At 40.1% G+C, this 17,518-nt stretch overlaps 1 protein-coding gene across 1 annotated transcript in view; it reads right to left on the minus strand.

The window, feature by feature from the left end:
- Positions 1-14,406: 14,406 nt before the first annotated feature.
- Positions 14,407-17,518, minus strand: part of LOC142397737 (TBC1 domain family member 12-like) — a 32,322-nt gene continuing 29,210 nt past the window's right edge. The window contains exon 13 of the mRNA XM_075481324.1: positions 14,407-17,493. Within this exon, the coding sequence (XP_075337439.1) occupies positions 17,422-17,493 (72 nt within the window). The 3' untranslated portion in view covers positions 14,407-17,421. The remainder of the gene's footprint in view (positions 17,494-17,518) is intronic.

Consider the following 17,518-nt stretch of genomic DNA (forward strand, 5'->3'; position numbering starts at 1 on the left):
AGTCTCAAGTAAGTCCCAAGTATTTTTTTCTTGGGCAAGTCAAGTCAAAGTCAAGTCACCTTATTATTGCAATTTTACCTGCAGAATCTGATCTTAATAAAGTGAAAAGACAAGATATAAGCAACTGTCAGTAAACATCATTGGCCAATGTGTCCAACCTGTCCACCCCGTTTCATATCAAGCTAACGTTAGCTAACTACCGACTATGCTAACAGGATAATATTAGCTAATTTGACAAGCACTTACTGGTCAGAATGGATCTTTAAATGACAAACAAAGTTTGAAGTTGTCATCTGGCTGTCCCAGATGTTGATGCCGCATGTCTTGCACTGTGCTGTTCGTCTTTTGCCGTCAAAATGGTAATTACGGAAGCCCCTCCGCATACTGATTGATCAGACAGTATGCAGAGCGTTTACCCACAATGCATTTCGCTCCTGCCCGAGCCGAAATCAGCCGGCCTGAAGATGATTTCCCTTAAGCTCTAAACTCTGTAAACTTTAGCAACATTTGAAACATTTTCAGGCGAGAAAGTAGTCGTTTAGATCCCCAACGTGTTGAAAATCTGACAAAATACCGACTATTTACAATTTTGTTCCCACGAATTCGGCGCTACTAAAGCTAGCCGTAGTGAGCAACGCACTTTCGGTTATTTTCACAAAATAAAATACCCGTTGCCTTTTATCATAGGGAAAGCCATTACTATACAATTGGTGCTTTTGTTTTGAAAATAGGAAGTGAACCTACCCTCGTTGTAGCTAGCTTGAAACTGCCGTTTTGACAGGAAATGACGATCGGCGACGTCACGTTACGTTGCATCTTGGTTAGTTTGAGTATGAGTAGTAACCTCATGATGCATACCCAACATTTCGGAGAATCTAGTATGCATCCAGGAACTTCTCACATACTCAAACTCGCATACTAACTCAAAAAGTTACTATGAGAAGTAGGAGAAGTATGCGGTTTCGAACACAGCCATGTTGATGCATATCTGATATGAGTGGGCGGGTCTCTCCAATAAGCACTTAAGGTATGTAGAGAGGGCATGACTGATTGACAGGGTAGTGATCCAATCATGACGCCATTCTCAGCCTCAAGTCAAGTGCAGAGTCTTTAACTTACAAGTCCGAGTCGAGTCTCAAGTCTTTTATTTTTTGTCAAGTCAAGTCAACTCACAAGTCATCAAAACAGCAACTCAAGTCCAAGTCACAGTGACTCGAGTACCCATCTCTGGTCTTTGGGTTAGCGTTGGGGTCGTTATCAACTGTTTTTGGTTTTATTTGAACAAAATGAGCTCGTATTGAGAAGACGGGTTGATATTTATCGAGGTAATGACCCTGAGAGAACTTCAAAATATCCTCTCTCGAGTCTGCAAGATGTTTTTCTGAAAAGACAAACGTCTGGAAAAAGATCCCAGTGAGCTAATTCAAATGTAAAACTGAACCTTTATGGTGCTTCCTGATGGCTGCGCATCATTCTCAGCACACGCGTGTCATTAAATAAGCTGTTTGCAGTGAAGAACGGTGACATGCAAGACTCTGGGAAAACAGGGAAGCAGCGCACGTGTGAATGAGCCACCAGTCAGGGAGTGTTAAACATGCAAAACCCCTCTGATCATGACAAAAGCCACAGTCAGGGGTGGATTATCTGTGCTGTCTGTGCTCTAAAGGCACAAAGAGCCTATATGGAAATATATGGAGTGGAAGAGGTGAACAGGAAACTTATTGTTTACGTTATTGAAATAAAAGATCAGATGAAATACTGTCTAAACAGGAAAGTTTCCACCATTCAAATCTCATGTTTGGGTTTCTCTTCTCTGTGCTGGATGACACATGATGACACGTTTGAGGTTAAACCTCACGGTGCTCATAGAAGTACTCAGTGAAACTCCCTCTAGCATATGGCCTAGCAGTGAAATCATCACAGATCCAATGATTTTGGTTGGATTTTTCCAATTTTTTCTGTGGAATGAGTATACTGTTTGGTGAACGGAATGGCATATTGCCTGATGTCATGATTTGGGGGAATAATTGATTGCCAATGAAGTAAAGATGAAAATATCGGAAAAAAGTGAAAAAAACGCCTGATTTCTTTGCATTAAATTGAGCCAAAATTCAATTCAATTCAATTAATTTTTATTTATATAGCGCCAAATACAATAAATGGCATCTCAAGGCACATAATAATAATACTTAAAAAATCATGTAGAAATGTATTTTAAGAGTTATAATTTCATTGGATTGTTCTCCACATGTGTTTTGTGCATCTGGAATGCATTTATTGACAGCTTACCCAACCCACTGAGGATTTTTCTATCTAAAAATTAAGGGTACATACACTAAAAAATAGAACGAATGGAGTCAAGTTACGCTCCATTGGACAGATCAGCTCAATAGATATTGAGTAATATCTATTACTCAATTTTACTAACACAAATGGCAAATAAAGTAAACTCACTCACCGAAGCACCATCACCCGCGTTGGTGGACATGGCTGATCTGAGTCTGGTTCTTTTGCCACTGATTTTTTTTGTAGAAATTGATTTTTTTTTACACTGTTGGTTTTTCAAATTTAAAGTCTGGTTTTGATGCTGTAAAAATTCAATATCAGTAATTCATATTCAAACTCTGATGGCAGAGAAAAACTTCCATAGAACGTGAAATATCTTGAGTTCATCCTGTTTTTTTTCTTTCATTTCTCTGGTTTGGGGTTGTTTTTGCACACTTCCCAGTATTCCCAGTTATATGAACTCTCAAACTGCTTCCAGTAATACATTTTACCTTCTTTGCTTTCTCTTTTGATACCATTAATAGCAAATGCATGATGAAAGTATTGCATTTATTCCACTTTTTTTTTTTACCTTTCTCTTAATTAAATTGCAAGACAACTCTCGAACTATCATTTAACTCTCGGCCCGTTAAAGTTGAGCCGGTTTAAAGGGATTAATGCTGGCTGTGGAAGGTTTTTAGCCTGTTTTTTTTAGCCTGTGTGGACAGCAGTCTGCAGGGGTTAACGTGGAGTGAAACCAAAGAGTCTGCGGTGACTGAGTGATGAGAAGAGGAGGAGGGAGAGCCTGGAAGGGCGAGCCTGGAAGGGCGAGATGAAAGAGTGCAGCAGGACAGATGAGTGATCCAGTCATCCAGAGCGCTACCAGACATCCCAAAGGACAGGAAACGCCGTGTTGACCGATGGTCTGCTCCTCCTCCAGCTTCTCCCTTTTCACCTCCTCCGGCTCGTTAGTTCTTCCTGAATTAAAGAATCACTTAAATCATCAGACAAAGTTTAACGATCAGTGTTCTTTTTTTTTATAATCGGATAAATGAGATATTCTCAGTCAAGGTCTCTGCGTAAATGAGACGGTTATATGGAGGAGATAAATGGGGAAATAATGGAATGAATACATCTGTAAATATAAATAAGTGCACTGTGATTAAAATGGAACTGATTATGGGCTGTATGCTGGTCAGTAACGTCGCCTCACAGGCTTCTGGTTTGAATCTCAGCTCATTGAATGTTTTCTCCGCTCATGTAGGTTCTCTTCAGGTTCTCTCCAGGTTCCTGCTCCAAAGCTGCAGATGTCTTCCTGCACCAAAGCTGCAGATGTCTTCCTGCTCCAAAGCTCCAGATGTCTTCCTGCTCCAAAGCTCCAAATGTCTTCCTGCACCAAAGCTGCAGATGTCTTCCTGCACCAAAGCTGCAGATGTCTTCCTGCTCCAAAGCTCCAGATGTCTTCCTGCTCCAAAGCTCCAGATGTCTTCCTGCTCCAAAGCTGCAGATGTCTTCCTGCTCCAAAGCTGCAGATGTCTTCCTGCACCAAAGCTGCATATGTCTTCCTGCTCCAAAGCTGTAGATGTCTTCCTGCTCCAAAGCTGCAGATGTCTTCCTGCACCAAAGCTGCAGATGTCTTCCTGCACCAAAGCTGCATATGTCTTCCTGCTCCAAAGCTGCAGATGTCTTCCTGCACCAAAGCTGTAGATGTCTTCCTGCACCAAAGCTGCAGATGTCTTCCTACTCCAAAGCTCCAGATGTCTTCCTGCTCCAAAGCTGCAGATGTCTTCCTGCACCAAAGCTGCAGATGTCTTCCTGCTCCAAAGCTGCAGATGTCTTCCTGCTCCAAAGCTGCATATGTCTTCCTGCTCCAAAGCTGCAGATGTCTTCCTGCTCCAAAGCTGCAGATGTCTTCCTGCTCCAAAGCTGCAGATGTCTTCCTGCTCCAAAGCTGCAGATGTCTTCCTGCTCCAAAGCTGTAGATGTCTTCCTGCACCAAAGCTGCAGATGTCTTCCTACTCCAAAGCTCCAGATGTCTTCCTGCTCCAAAGCTGCAGATGTCTTCCTGCTCCAAAGCTGCATATGTCTTCCTGCTCCAAAGCTGCAGATGTCTTCCTGCTCCAAAGCTGCAGATGTCTTCCTGCTCCAAAGCTGCAGATGTCTTCCTGCACCAAAGCTGCAGATGTCTTCCTGCTCCAAAGCTGCATATGTCTTCCTGCTCCAAAGCTGCAGATGTCTTCCTGCTCCAAAGCTGCAGATGTCTTCCTGCTCCAAAGCTGCAGATGTCTTCCTGCACCAAAGCTGCAGATGTCTTCCTGCTCCAAAGCTGCAGATGTCTTCCTGCTCCAAAGCTGCAGATGTCTTCCTGCTCCAAAGCTGCAGATGTCTTCCTGCTCCAAAGCTGCAGATGTCTTCCTGCTCCAAAGCTGCATATGTCTTCCTGCTCCAAAGCTGCAGATGTCTTCCTGCTCCAAAGCTCCAGATGTCTTCCTGCTCCAAAGCTGCAGATGTCTTCCTGCTCCAAAGGTGCAGATGTCTTCCTGCACCAAAGCTGCAGATGTCTTCCTGCTCCAAAGCTGCAGATGTCTTCCTGCACCAAAGCTTGAGGAACGCGTCGCAGAAGCTCATCCTCGGGGATGGCAGCCCACGCCAGCACCCCTCCTCCATCCATCTGCTCCATTAATGACTCTCATCTGTTCGTGAAAGCTTTGAAAAACGTCTTCTGGGATTTCTTGAACGATCTTGAGGCTTCGTTGGATCTTATTGACCCTTCAGGTTGGTTTGCTGTTCAGGTTATTCACTTTGTTCCTCTGGGTTTGTGTTTCTGCCTGCGGTCCAACGCAAATCAGAGAGGCAGGACTTTATTTTCCATCTTAAGTCCATAAATGTGCCTTTGGTTTGTGCAGATTGTACATCTGTAGAGAGAAATCAGACAATAGGGGCTGTAGTAACCTATAACCTCTCTGAGTTGTTGTTCGTGTAGCTTGTGCTAGCTGTGTTAGCATCCAGGGCCTCACCAGTGTTCAGATCCGTCGTGCTGCTGCTGTACTTCATCCATCCACAGTTTTGTTGTACTCTGATGTGCAATGACGATGAAGTCCATTCCCTACAGACAACTTTCCTTCCAAATGATTTCCAGATGTTAGATCTGCTGGGCGTATCCACGGCCTATCAGATGATAATGTTCCTGTTTGGAAGTAAAGTTCACCTCCTGCACCATCAGTGATGTCACAGCGTTGGTTCCATCTGTGCATCAGCTTCAGCAAACTGCTGGTTTATCTGGTGGATGGATGGAAGGTGACCTGGGCCTAAAAGCTTACCCTGTGGCTTATAAGACTCACCGTTAACTCCTCTTTAGAGTTGCTATTAAAAAGAGTGACGCTTTCTTTGTGTTTTCTGTACGTAAACATGCATTTATGTGCAGGCCGCTGCAGAAAACCTCCAAAATGTTCATCTTTTCAAGGTGAGTTGGAAGCTTTTTTATTCTGTGAAGAAGGTCGACCTGCAGACACGATTCAGCTTATTGAGCTGACGTATGATTTATTCATGAGTAAAGATTTTCCACAGATTTCCACTCTGCTGGTTGTTTTTTCATCCACTCCACTCTGAGTAGCCTCCTTTGCCCTGACCTCCCCGCCTCCTGCTGTGGTATCCCAGAGGCCTCCGGGGGCACCGGGCTCCTTCTTCCCCTCCACCCCACCTCCACAGGAAAGCCATCAGACTGCTGCCAAATACCTCCACAGATTGATTCTTCCCCTTGCTGTGAAGTGGCGAGAGGCCCCTGACGACCTCGCTCCACGCCTATCGCAGGCCTCGGAAATACCTGAGATCCCTTAGCGAGGGCCCGGCTGATCCGCAACACCACGAGGATCTTCACACCCTGTTTGAATCAACGCTCCGATAAAAATCTTGAGATGCTGACCCCACAGCCGAGCCAGAAGTGACCTGTGAGGAGCTTTAAGGTAACTCACGCTTGCCCTGGTGGCTACACACTGGAAACAATTATCTGCTGTTTTCACAGAGAACGACACTCAAACGTCCCGTTTTTACTCAGATTAAACGACTAAAGTCCAACATGTGACGTCTCAGCTCGTCTCTGGGAAATCATTTTTCCATTTATTCAGTTTAAAGGATAAAAACTGAAGTCACGGTGACTTCCCCGTCGGTGCAACAGAGGCCTTAATGAACTGTACAATTATTTAGTGGCATGTCGCTTCCATCCAGTCAGAACGAAGAAGCGGCAGAGCGATTAAAGCTGAGCCTCTACCGCCATCTGGTGGCCTCAGCTTATAAGACCCCCCCGTGACCAAAAACAGTGTTGGGAAAACGTTTTTCTTTGCCCGGACGCGGGTCATCGGGGCCTCCCCCTGGAACATATGTCGTAGTATGTGTGCATGAACGTGGGATTTTATGTGGGTATGAAAATGTGTGATTGTATGAATGCATGAACATGTATGATTATGTCTTTATGAAAAATGTCTGATTGTATTTATGAATGTACGTACATGAACATGTATGAACGGATGTGATTGTGTGTATGAATACGTGTTATTGTATGCATGAAAGTGATTGTATGTGGGTATGAACATATGTGAACGTGTGATTGTATGTCTGTATGAACATGTGTGATTTCATGTGATTACGAACATTTATGATTGTATGTGTATATGAACGTGTATGAACATATGTCATAGTATATGTGAATAAACATGTGATTGTAACTGTAACACGTATGAAGACGTGTTATTGTATATATGCATGAAAGTGATTTTATGTAGGTATGAAAATGTGTGATAATATGTATGCATTTACATGTATGATTGTATGTGAATATGAAGAGACATATTTAAAGAACAGACTCTGTTTGCTCAGATTTTTATTTACATATTACTCTAGTGGATATTATATGGGAAAAAAAACTTACACAAGAAATCATACATATGTTCATACACACATTCAGTCCCATATGTTCATAAAGACATACATTAATACATGTTCAACCACACATTTTCATACACACATACAATCATGTGTTCATACATATTCATAAACACACAATCATACATGTTCATACAAACATAAAATCACAGGATCATGCGTACATACATGTTCATACAGACATACAATCATACGTGTTCACATATGTTCATACACACATACTATCATGTGTTCATACATATTCATAAACACACAATCATACATGTCCATACAAACATAAAATCACAGGATCATGCGTACATACATGTTCATACAGACATACAATCATACGTGTTCACATATGTTCATACACACATACTATCACACATTTTCATACTCAAATAAAATCACACGTCCATGCACACACACATGTTCATACATGTTCACTTACAACTACAATCCCACATGTTCATACATGTTCATATACACATATGTTCATACACACATACAATCACACATGTTCACATATGTTCATACACACATACAATCACACATGTTCACATATGTTCATACTAGTGGTGGGCCGTTATCGGCGTTAACGTGCTGCGATAATTTGAGAGTCTTGTCGGGCGAAATAAAAAATATCGCCGTTAATACTGCGCAGTCCGTTAATCTATTCTCAAAGTTGGGTTGGGAACTGGGTCAAAATAGGTAAGCAAACTGTGATGACTTTTACCTTGATATTTTAGCTCGGGTGTAGGCCGATGTACTTTGTCTGCCGTTAGGTGTGATTAAAACAGAAGAACGCCACTTTGCAGAAGCCTGTGCTAGGCAGTTTATGGAGGTCGCTTATCTGTGGGGGATAGTTGACAAATCTGCTCTGTTGGAACAGACAGCGCTCCTAATATGGTGGCCGCAGGGAGGATACTGCGCGTGTGGCGCAACAGAGACGCACTGCACACAACGCTATCTCAACAGCGGCACCACCTGGCCCTCCCAACAAGTGCTGAATATGAGAAGTTGGCGAAGCTAGAGAAACTGCTGGAGCCATGCATGTGAATAAGCTGGTCTGCCCTTATGCTGCGTGTTCACCAAGAGCGACCTCGCTGGAGAAGCTTCGCTTGAGAATTATTTTTTTTTTTTATTATTATTATTTTATTATTGAAAGAAACAGCTGGTACAAATGCAACATGAATTAACCAACATACCAATAAATGCAGATTATTTGCAATGTTGGCAAATGTATAAAGATACACAGATATAGAATGAACAGGAACATACTAGAGGTGGTTACGAATATTGAAAATAATACATTTTAAACGAGTATCAATAGCTTTAGGACAAATAGAGTGATCAATGGAAGATAAATAATGTTTTAAATCTTTCTTGAAAATGAAAAATAAGGGTTTTCTTTTTTGAAATTTACATTTGTGAATAAAGAATTTTGCCAAAAAAAGAAAAAGGTTTATAAGATAGTCCCGGTTTGTTGTGGTGTTCGTGTCCTCTGGAGCACCAAAATACATGACCTGCATGGTCATAGCAAAGTCCTTGTCGATGAGTTCATTAATAAAGTCAGCAAAAAAGATCCAGAAAACTTTTGAGAGGTTACAGCTCCAAAATAAATGATCAACGGTTTCAGGGTGAGAAAGACAGAAAGAGCAATCAGGAGATACAGGGGAGAATTTTGACAACCTATAGTTACAAGGGTAACACTTATGTATAATCTTGAGAGAGACTTCAGATATTTTATTTGTGATCATAAATTGTTTCCTGAGAGACCAAAATCTTAACCAATCAATATTTTCAAAGCGATTATTCCAGTAACTAATACAAGCAGGGGTGGATATACTGTGTTTAAGCAGCCTATATCTTATTTTTTTATTAGTAAACTTATTGCTAATAAAAGGATCACCATCAATAAAGAGAGAGGAAGAATTAAGGTCTGGAGGAGACTGACAGAGACCTTTAGGGCAGGTGTCAAGAAGAAATCTGACACCAGATGGGATCCCATCAAAGATTCTAGCATATTCTTTAGGTGGTACAGGAAAAGAAAACTTATCCATAAAGTCTCTATATGTATATAATACACCATTCTCATCAAACAGTTGTGAAACTACAATGATATTTTTGTCAAACCAAGAATGATAAAATAAAGTTTTGTTCTTGTAAGTGATATCCTTATTATTCCATATAAAATATGAGTGTGGTGAGAAATTGTGACTGTACATAAGAGACCAACAGGAAAGCATTTGCTTGTGGAAGTTTGCTAGGGCCAAAGGAAGCTTAGATATGTTATAATTACAACGAGTAAGGAAACCGAATCCTCCCACAGATTTAAAAAGATGGTTAGGGATACAGTTCCAAATGGAAGAAGGATATTTTAGGAGTAGCTTTGCCCATTTTATTTTAAACGAGTTGTTAAGTAAAGAAATGTCGATGAGATTGAAACCCCCTGAAGAGTGATCAGCCATCAAAACATTCTTTTTTATTAAGTGAGATCTAGATCTCCCCACAAAATCTACTATTAATCTATCTAACTTACTGCAAAAATCTTGTGGGACATCTAGAACCATAGCTGGATAAATCACTCGGGATAAGGCTTCAGTTTTTGCAAGTAAAACTCTTCCAGTGATAGATAGATCCCGCTGCAACCATGAATTCAGCTTTTTTTTCATTATTGGAATGAGAGGGTCAAAGTTTAATAGTGTTCTTCTTTTTTGATCCCTGCATAAAATGATGCCCAAATATTTTACCCCACTTTTCACCGGTATATTGTAAATTGAATCAATTGTTGAAGGTTTCAGAGCAAAGATTTCACATTTAGAGAGGTTAAGGGTCAAGCCTGAGGCATCTGAAAAAGGTTTTATAGTTTTTATAGATAGAGGAACCTGATCTCCATTTTTTAGGAATAGGGTGGTGTCGTCTGCTAATTGACTGATTAATAGTGACTGATCAGCAATAGAGATTCCCTCTATTTTACTGCATTTGATGTGAGTGGCTAATAACTGCATAGGTAAAAGGAAAAGGAAATGAGATAAAGGGTATCCTTGTCGGATTCCACGTTTTATGTCAAATCTCGACGTTGTACCATTTTTTAATTTGATGGAGGCATTACTGTTTTTACACAGCGTCTCTATAGCCTTAAGGAATTTTTCACCAAAACCGAAAACTTCCAAAGCTTTAAAAATAAAGGGATTTTCAACTGTATCGAACGCCTTGTAAAAATCTAGGAAAACAAGGAAACCCTCATCAGAGGTGAGGTGGGCATAGTCTATAAGGTCAAGAACTAGTCTAATATTATTTGATATTAACCTTTCTTTAACAAAATCCGACTGACATTCATCTATTATGCTATTTAGTTCATTTTTTATGTACTAAATAGCAAACATATGTGATTATGAACATAATGTTCATACACACATACAATCACACATGTTCATAATCACATACAATCACACATGTTCATACACACATACAATCACCCATGTTCATAATCACATACAATCACACATGTTCATACAGACATACAATCACACATGTTCATACACACATACAATCACCCATGTTCATAATCACATACAATCACATATGTTCATAATCACATACAATCACACATGTTCACACATGTTCATACACACATATAATCACACATGTCCACACATGTTCATACACACATACAATCACATATGTTCATAATCACATACAATCACACATGTTCACACATGTTCATACACACATATAATCACACATGTCCACACATGTTCATACACACATACAATCACACATGTTCATACATACATACAATCACCCATGTTCATACACACATACAATAACACATGTTCATAATCACATACAATCACACATGTTCACACATGTTCATACACACATACAATCACCCATGTTCATAATCACATACAATCACACATGTTCACACATGTTCATACACACATACAATCACATATGTTCATAATCACATACAATCACACATGTTCACACATGTTCATACACACATATAATCACACATGTCCACACATGTTCATACACACATACAATCACACATGTTCATACATACATACAATCACCCATGTTCATACACACATACAATAACACATGTTCATAATCACATACAATCACACATGTTCACACATGTTCATACACACATATAATCACACATATCCACACATGTTCATACACACATATAATCACACATGTCCACAAATGTTCATACACACATACAATCACACATGTCCACACATGTTCATACACACATACAATCACACATGTTCACACATGTTCATACACACATATAATCACACATGTCCACACATGTTCATACACACATACAATCACACATGTTCATACATACATACAATCACCCATGTTCATACACACATACAATAACACATGTTCATAATCACATACAATCACACATGTTCACACATGTTCATACACACATATAATCACACATATCCACACATGTTCATACACACATATAATCACACATGTCCACAAATGTTCATACACACATACAATCACACATGTTCACACATGTTCATACACACATACAATCACACATGTTCACACACACATACAATCACACATGTTCACACATGTTCATACACACATACAATCACACATGTTCACACATGTTCATACACACATACAATCACACATGTTCACATATGTTCATACACACATACAATCACACATGTTCACACATGTTCATACACACATACAATCACACATGTTCACATATGTTCATACACACATACAATCACACATGTTCACACATGTTCATACACACACACAATCACACATGTTCATACACACATACAATCACACATGTTCATATACACATACAATTACACATGTTCACACATGTTCATACACACATACAATCACACATGTTCATACACACATACAATCACACATGTTCACACATGTTCATACACACATACAATCACACATGTTCATATACACATACAATCACACATGTTCACACATGTTCATACACACATACAATCACACATGTTCACACATGTTCATACACACATACAATCACACATGTTCACACATGTTCATACACACATACAATCACACATGTTCATATACACATACAATTACACATGTTCACACATGTTCATACACACATACAATCACACATGTTCACACATGTTCATACACACATACAATCACACATGTTCACACATGTTCATACACACATACAATCACACATGTTCATATACACATACAATTACACATGTTCACACATGTTCATACACACATACAATCACACATGTTCACACATGTTCATACACACATACAATCACACATGTTCATACACACATACAATCACACATGTTCACACATGTTCATACACACACACAATCACACATGTTCATACACACATACAATCACACATGTTCATATACACATACAATTACACATGTTCATACACACATACAATCACACATGTTCATACACACATACAATCACACATGTTCATACACACATACAATCACAAATGTTCATACACACACACAATCACACATGTTCATACACACATACAATCACACATGTTCATACACACATACAATCACACATGTTCATACACACATACAATCACACATGTTCATATACACATACAATTACACATGTTCACACATGTTCATACACACATATAATCACACATGTCCACACATGTTCATACACACATACAATCACACATGTTCATACATACATACAATCACCCATGTTCATACACACATACAATAACACATGTTCATATACACATACAATTACACATGTTCACACATGTTCATACACACATATAATCACACATGTTCACACATGTTCATACACACATACAATCACCCATGTTCATACACACATACAATAACACATGTTCATAATCACACATGTCCACACATGTTCATACACACATACAATCACACATGTTCATACACACATACAATCACCCATGTTCATACACACATACAATAACACTTGTTCATAATCACATACAATCACACATGTTCACACATGTTCATACACACATACAATCACATATGTTCATAATCACATACAATCACACATGTTCACACATTTTCATACACACATATAATCACACATATCCACACATGTTCATACACACATATAATCACACATGTCCACAAATGTTCATACACACATACAATCACACATGTTCACACATGTTCATACACACATACAATCACACATGTTCACACACACATACAATCACACATGTTCACACATGTTCATACACACATACAATCACACATGTTCACATATGTTCATACACACATACAATCACACGTTCATACACACATACAATCACACATGTTCACACATGTTCATACACACATACAATCACATATTCATACACACATAATCACACATGTTCACAGATGTTCATACACACATACAATCACACATGTTCATATACACATACAATTACACATGTTCACACATGTTCATACACACATACAATCACACATGTTCACACATGTTCATACACACATACAATCACACATGTTCACACATGTTCATACACACATACAATCACACATGTTCACATATGTTCATACACACATACAATCACACATGTTCATACACACATACAATCACACATGTTCACACATGTTCATACACACATACAATCACACATGTTCATACACACATACAATCACACATGTTCACACATGTTCATACACACACACAATCACACATGTTCATACACACATACAATCACACATGTTCATATACACATACAATCACACGTTCACACATGTTCATACACACATACAATCACACGTTCATACACACATACAATCACGTTCATACACGTTCAAACATGCTGACGCACATATGCAATCACACGTTAGTAATTACACATAAAAGCAAATTAATTCATTTACACACATATATACACTTATAGGAGAACATGTGTTTTACATGTTCATAGGAATATAAACAGTATGTTTTCATACACAAGCACAAGACACACTCCCCAGTGGAGCAGCACTGAGCTGTTCCTCTGACCTCTGAGACCAATCAGATGCCACAGGGCCCAAAGGCGCCTCCAGTGGTCAGAAATCATTTGGCAGGATGAGCAGACTCCACATGAGCCAGGTGGTCATAATGTTGTGGCTGATGGGTATCAATGTTCATACTTTTAAAACGTATTTAAAGAACAGACGGGACTCGGTTTGCTCAGATTTTTATTTACACATTAATCTAGTGGACATTATATGAAAAGAAAACTTTTTTTTTTTACAGTTTATGTACATGAACTGTAAGGCATTATGAAAAGAACTGTACACTAAAATTAGACCAGAACCCTAAGAAACAAGCAGGAGCTAAATGAATGTACATTAAAGTATAAAATACTTCTGAAAGGAACAGGAAAATCTAATTTAAAAGGATGAATGGAGCAATTTTCTCACATTAATCTCATCCGCCCCCGAAATCTCCATCTGTGGAGTGGAGCGGGAAGATGGAATTCTGATGTTATCATCAACGTATCACCCACCCAAGACTATATTGCACTTAGATTTTTTCCAGACAGAAGAGCTCACAACGTGCATCCTCAACACATCCGTGCCCACGTCTTTGCTTCCGGATGCAGACGGCTTCATTTTGGCTGAACTTCTGCTGAGTTTCCTCTAACTTCTCAGCCGAGTCGCTCTGTTACACCTCAGGGATTTAATGTGAACACAAAGCAGAAGTACGTTTAATTTAAAATGCTAAAGAACAGCACGGTTTGTGTTGCCCACGACGAATACTCGGGATTAAAAAAGGAAAATAATAAATTACACGTGTGGAGAGCAGGAGCAGAATCACAATAAAAAGTTAAGAGCCTCCTTTATTTTTCAGTTTATCTGTTTAAAAGAAGAAATCCGGCTCCCAAAGTGCTCGTGATTTATCATAAAGCTGCGAGGTTTCCTTCCTCTGTACGACTGTTGGATCGTGTTGTTCGTCATGGACCGAAGGAGCGTTTCCCGCCCGCCGCTGTGCTCAGGTTAACGGACGCTTCCTTCATTGAGCCGTCGACTAACGGCGAGTTTACGACAGCTGGTGTAACGTAACAGAACAAAGTTATTTGAATGTAAAACCACTTTTCGGAGCAATCTGATGACCACGGCGTCCGTTTTCAACACGGTACGGCGAACCCTCATTAATGGAGTGTGCAACACGAAACCCCCCCAGAGAAGATGAGCTGCCGCAGCTCCAGGTCACTTTGGAACATCGAGCGCTTGCTTTTCACTTGAGCAGCAGAGGTAGATTTGAAAAACTTCTGTTGGTTCCTTCTCTGTGACGCCGCCACTTCTCCTCTGGGGTCTCCTGCTCATCTTCTCTGGGGAGTTTTCTGCTGGAACAGCCTCTAGAAGCCGCCGTCGGCCCACACTTTAAGCTTTAAACGGCTGCTCGGTGGTCGGTTCACTGAGTGTAGAATTCATCGGTAGTGTCTGGAGATGTGGGGATGAACGAGAGATCGTTCTAGTGTGGAAACCAACGGAGTGTTCAGCACGAATTACTGTCACAATCAGTGGATCGAATCATCCTCATTACTTCACCTGCAGCTTTTTGGATGGTCGGTAAACTGCTGAAATCACAGAATATGAGACTTTGATGTGGAAGCAAACGTTTTGTGACTAATTTAACTCCTGATTAAGACCGGAAACGCGTTTCTAAGACTGACCGATCGTCTCTAAATCAGAGGGAAAGCTGGTAAATTCTTTACTTTCATGTTCGTTGTTCCTTCGGAGGCTGAAAAATAAAGCTTTTTGAAGACGTTTCTGTCAGAAAACGAGCATCTTTCAGCTTTTATTTGAATTAATTAACCGTCATCGTAGTTTCTGATGTGAAAACTTGGCCCCTAAATTTAAAAAAAGTTAAATAAATCATTGTTGTTGCTTATTATTTCCTACAGTCTGTAGGATAAAGAAAATGATCCATTTTACTTTTTTCAAAGCATCCATTTTTCTTTCTAAATGATTTAACAGTTATTATAAGTGCTGCTGATTTCATTTGAATACATAATATCTGTGGGGAAAAGACCACGATGTCACCAGTTAGTATTTGATCCGTCCCACAGCTCAGAGTGGAGAGACGGTTTTATTCAACCGGCGGGTCGAAACATGAGACTTTCTAAAGATACGTGACAAAGAAAAGCAGCGATTCCTCTTCTGAGAGGCTGGAACAGAAGAATATTTAAGTGATTCACTTCTTTATGTCCGTGTTGTTGGAGCTGGAATGATTTACAAGCGGATCTCAGGAAGTATTTTAGTTAATATGAACTTTTCAGACTTTTTAGATGACGCATCAAGCAAGAAATAATCCGATGCAAAGGTGATTAAAAACAGCCTCATGTTCCTAAAAGCTAAAAGCCAAGGCAGTTTTCATTTGCTCCCCGCTTAAGCCTGAACGATTCATTTAAGTCCCTCTGAGCGCCGCGCAGCTTCAGCGCTGCAGCCATAAAGTGCTGGATCCTTCGATGGCCCCTTTGTAGATCTGAATCCTCTTCACTGTTAATAATTTACCAGCAGAACCGAGGAGAGTCTTTTCTTTTACACCAACAGTAACAAATATTCACCCCTAACGATTACTTTAAGGCTCATTTAACACCTTTAGAAAATACGTTTGTTATCATTATTATCCTGTAAAAACGTCTCAAACACTAAACACTTGAACCACATTCTGTCTTCTTCTGGTGCTGCATCATTTTTTTTAAAGTTTCCTCCTCCTCGGTTTTCTGCCGACAGGTGGACATTTTCACTGACAGGGAGCCGCACTAACCAGCATTTCTTAGTGAAGCCTCCCATCGTCTTCAGATCCAGGCAGCTGGTTCAAGAAAAGCAGCAAATTAAGAGTGTTTGTTAAGTCAAAACCACAAGTTATATCTGAAGTCATTAGAAAATGATTAGCACCAACAATCTTTGAGAATTACACAGGGCGCGATGCTCGGTGTTAGTGGTGTCCCCAACGTGGAGGCAGAGCCTCAGAAAACAACACGGCGCGTTATCAGACTGTCGGTTTAATGTCTCGGCTGTGAGGGATGAGGGCGAACCAACAGCTGGTCCCGCCGCCTTTTCCAGGAACTCGCTTCCAGCTTCACAGCTCAGAGTTCAGCTTCAGGCTGTGGAGCTCGAAGCCGGGGGTCCGCCCCCACAGCTGGAGGGTGAACAGAGGTGGAGCTAGCATCAGGGCTAGCTGGTGTTAGCTTCTCAAAGCTGGGCTGCTGTTCTTCTCCACCTCTTTACCTCCATCCTTCATCAGAGCGGAAAACACCTGAAAGGAAGCAGAGGAGAACCGT

Source organism: Odontesthes bonariensis, chromosome 2 (genome assembly GCF_027942865.1).
Source record: "Odontesthes bonariensis isolate fOdoBon6 chromosome 2, fOdoBon6.hap1, whole genome shotgun sequence".
NCBI lineage: Eukaryota > Metazoa > Chordata > Actinopteri > Atheriniformes > Atherinopsidae > Odontesthes > Odontesthes bonariensis.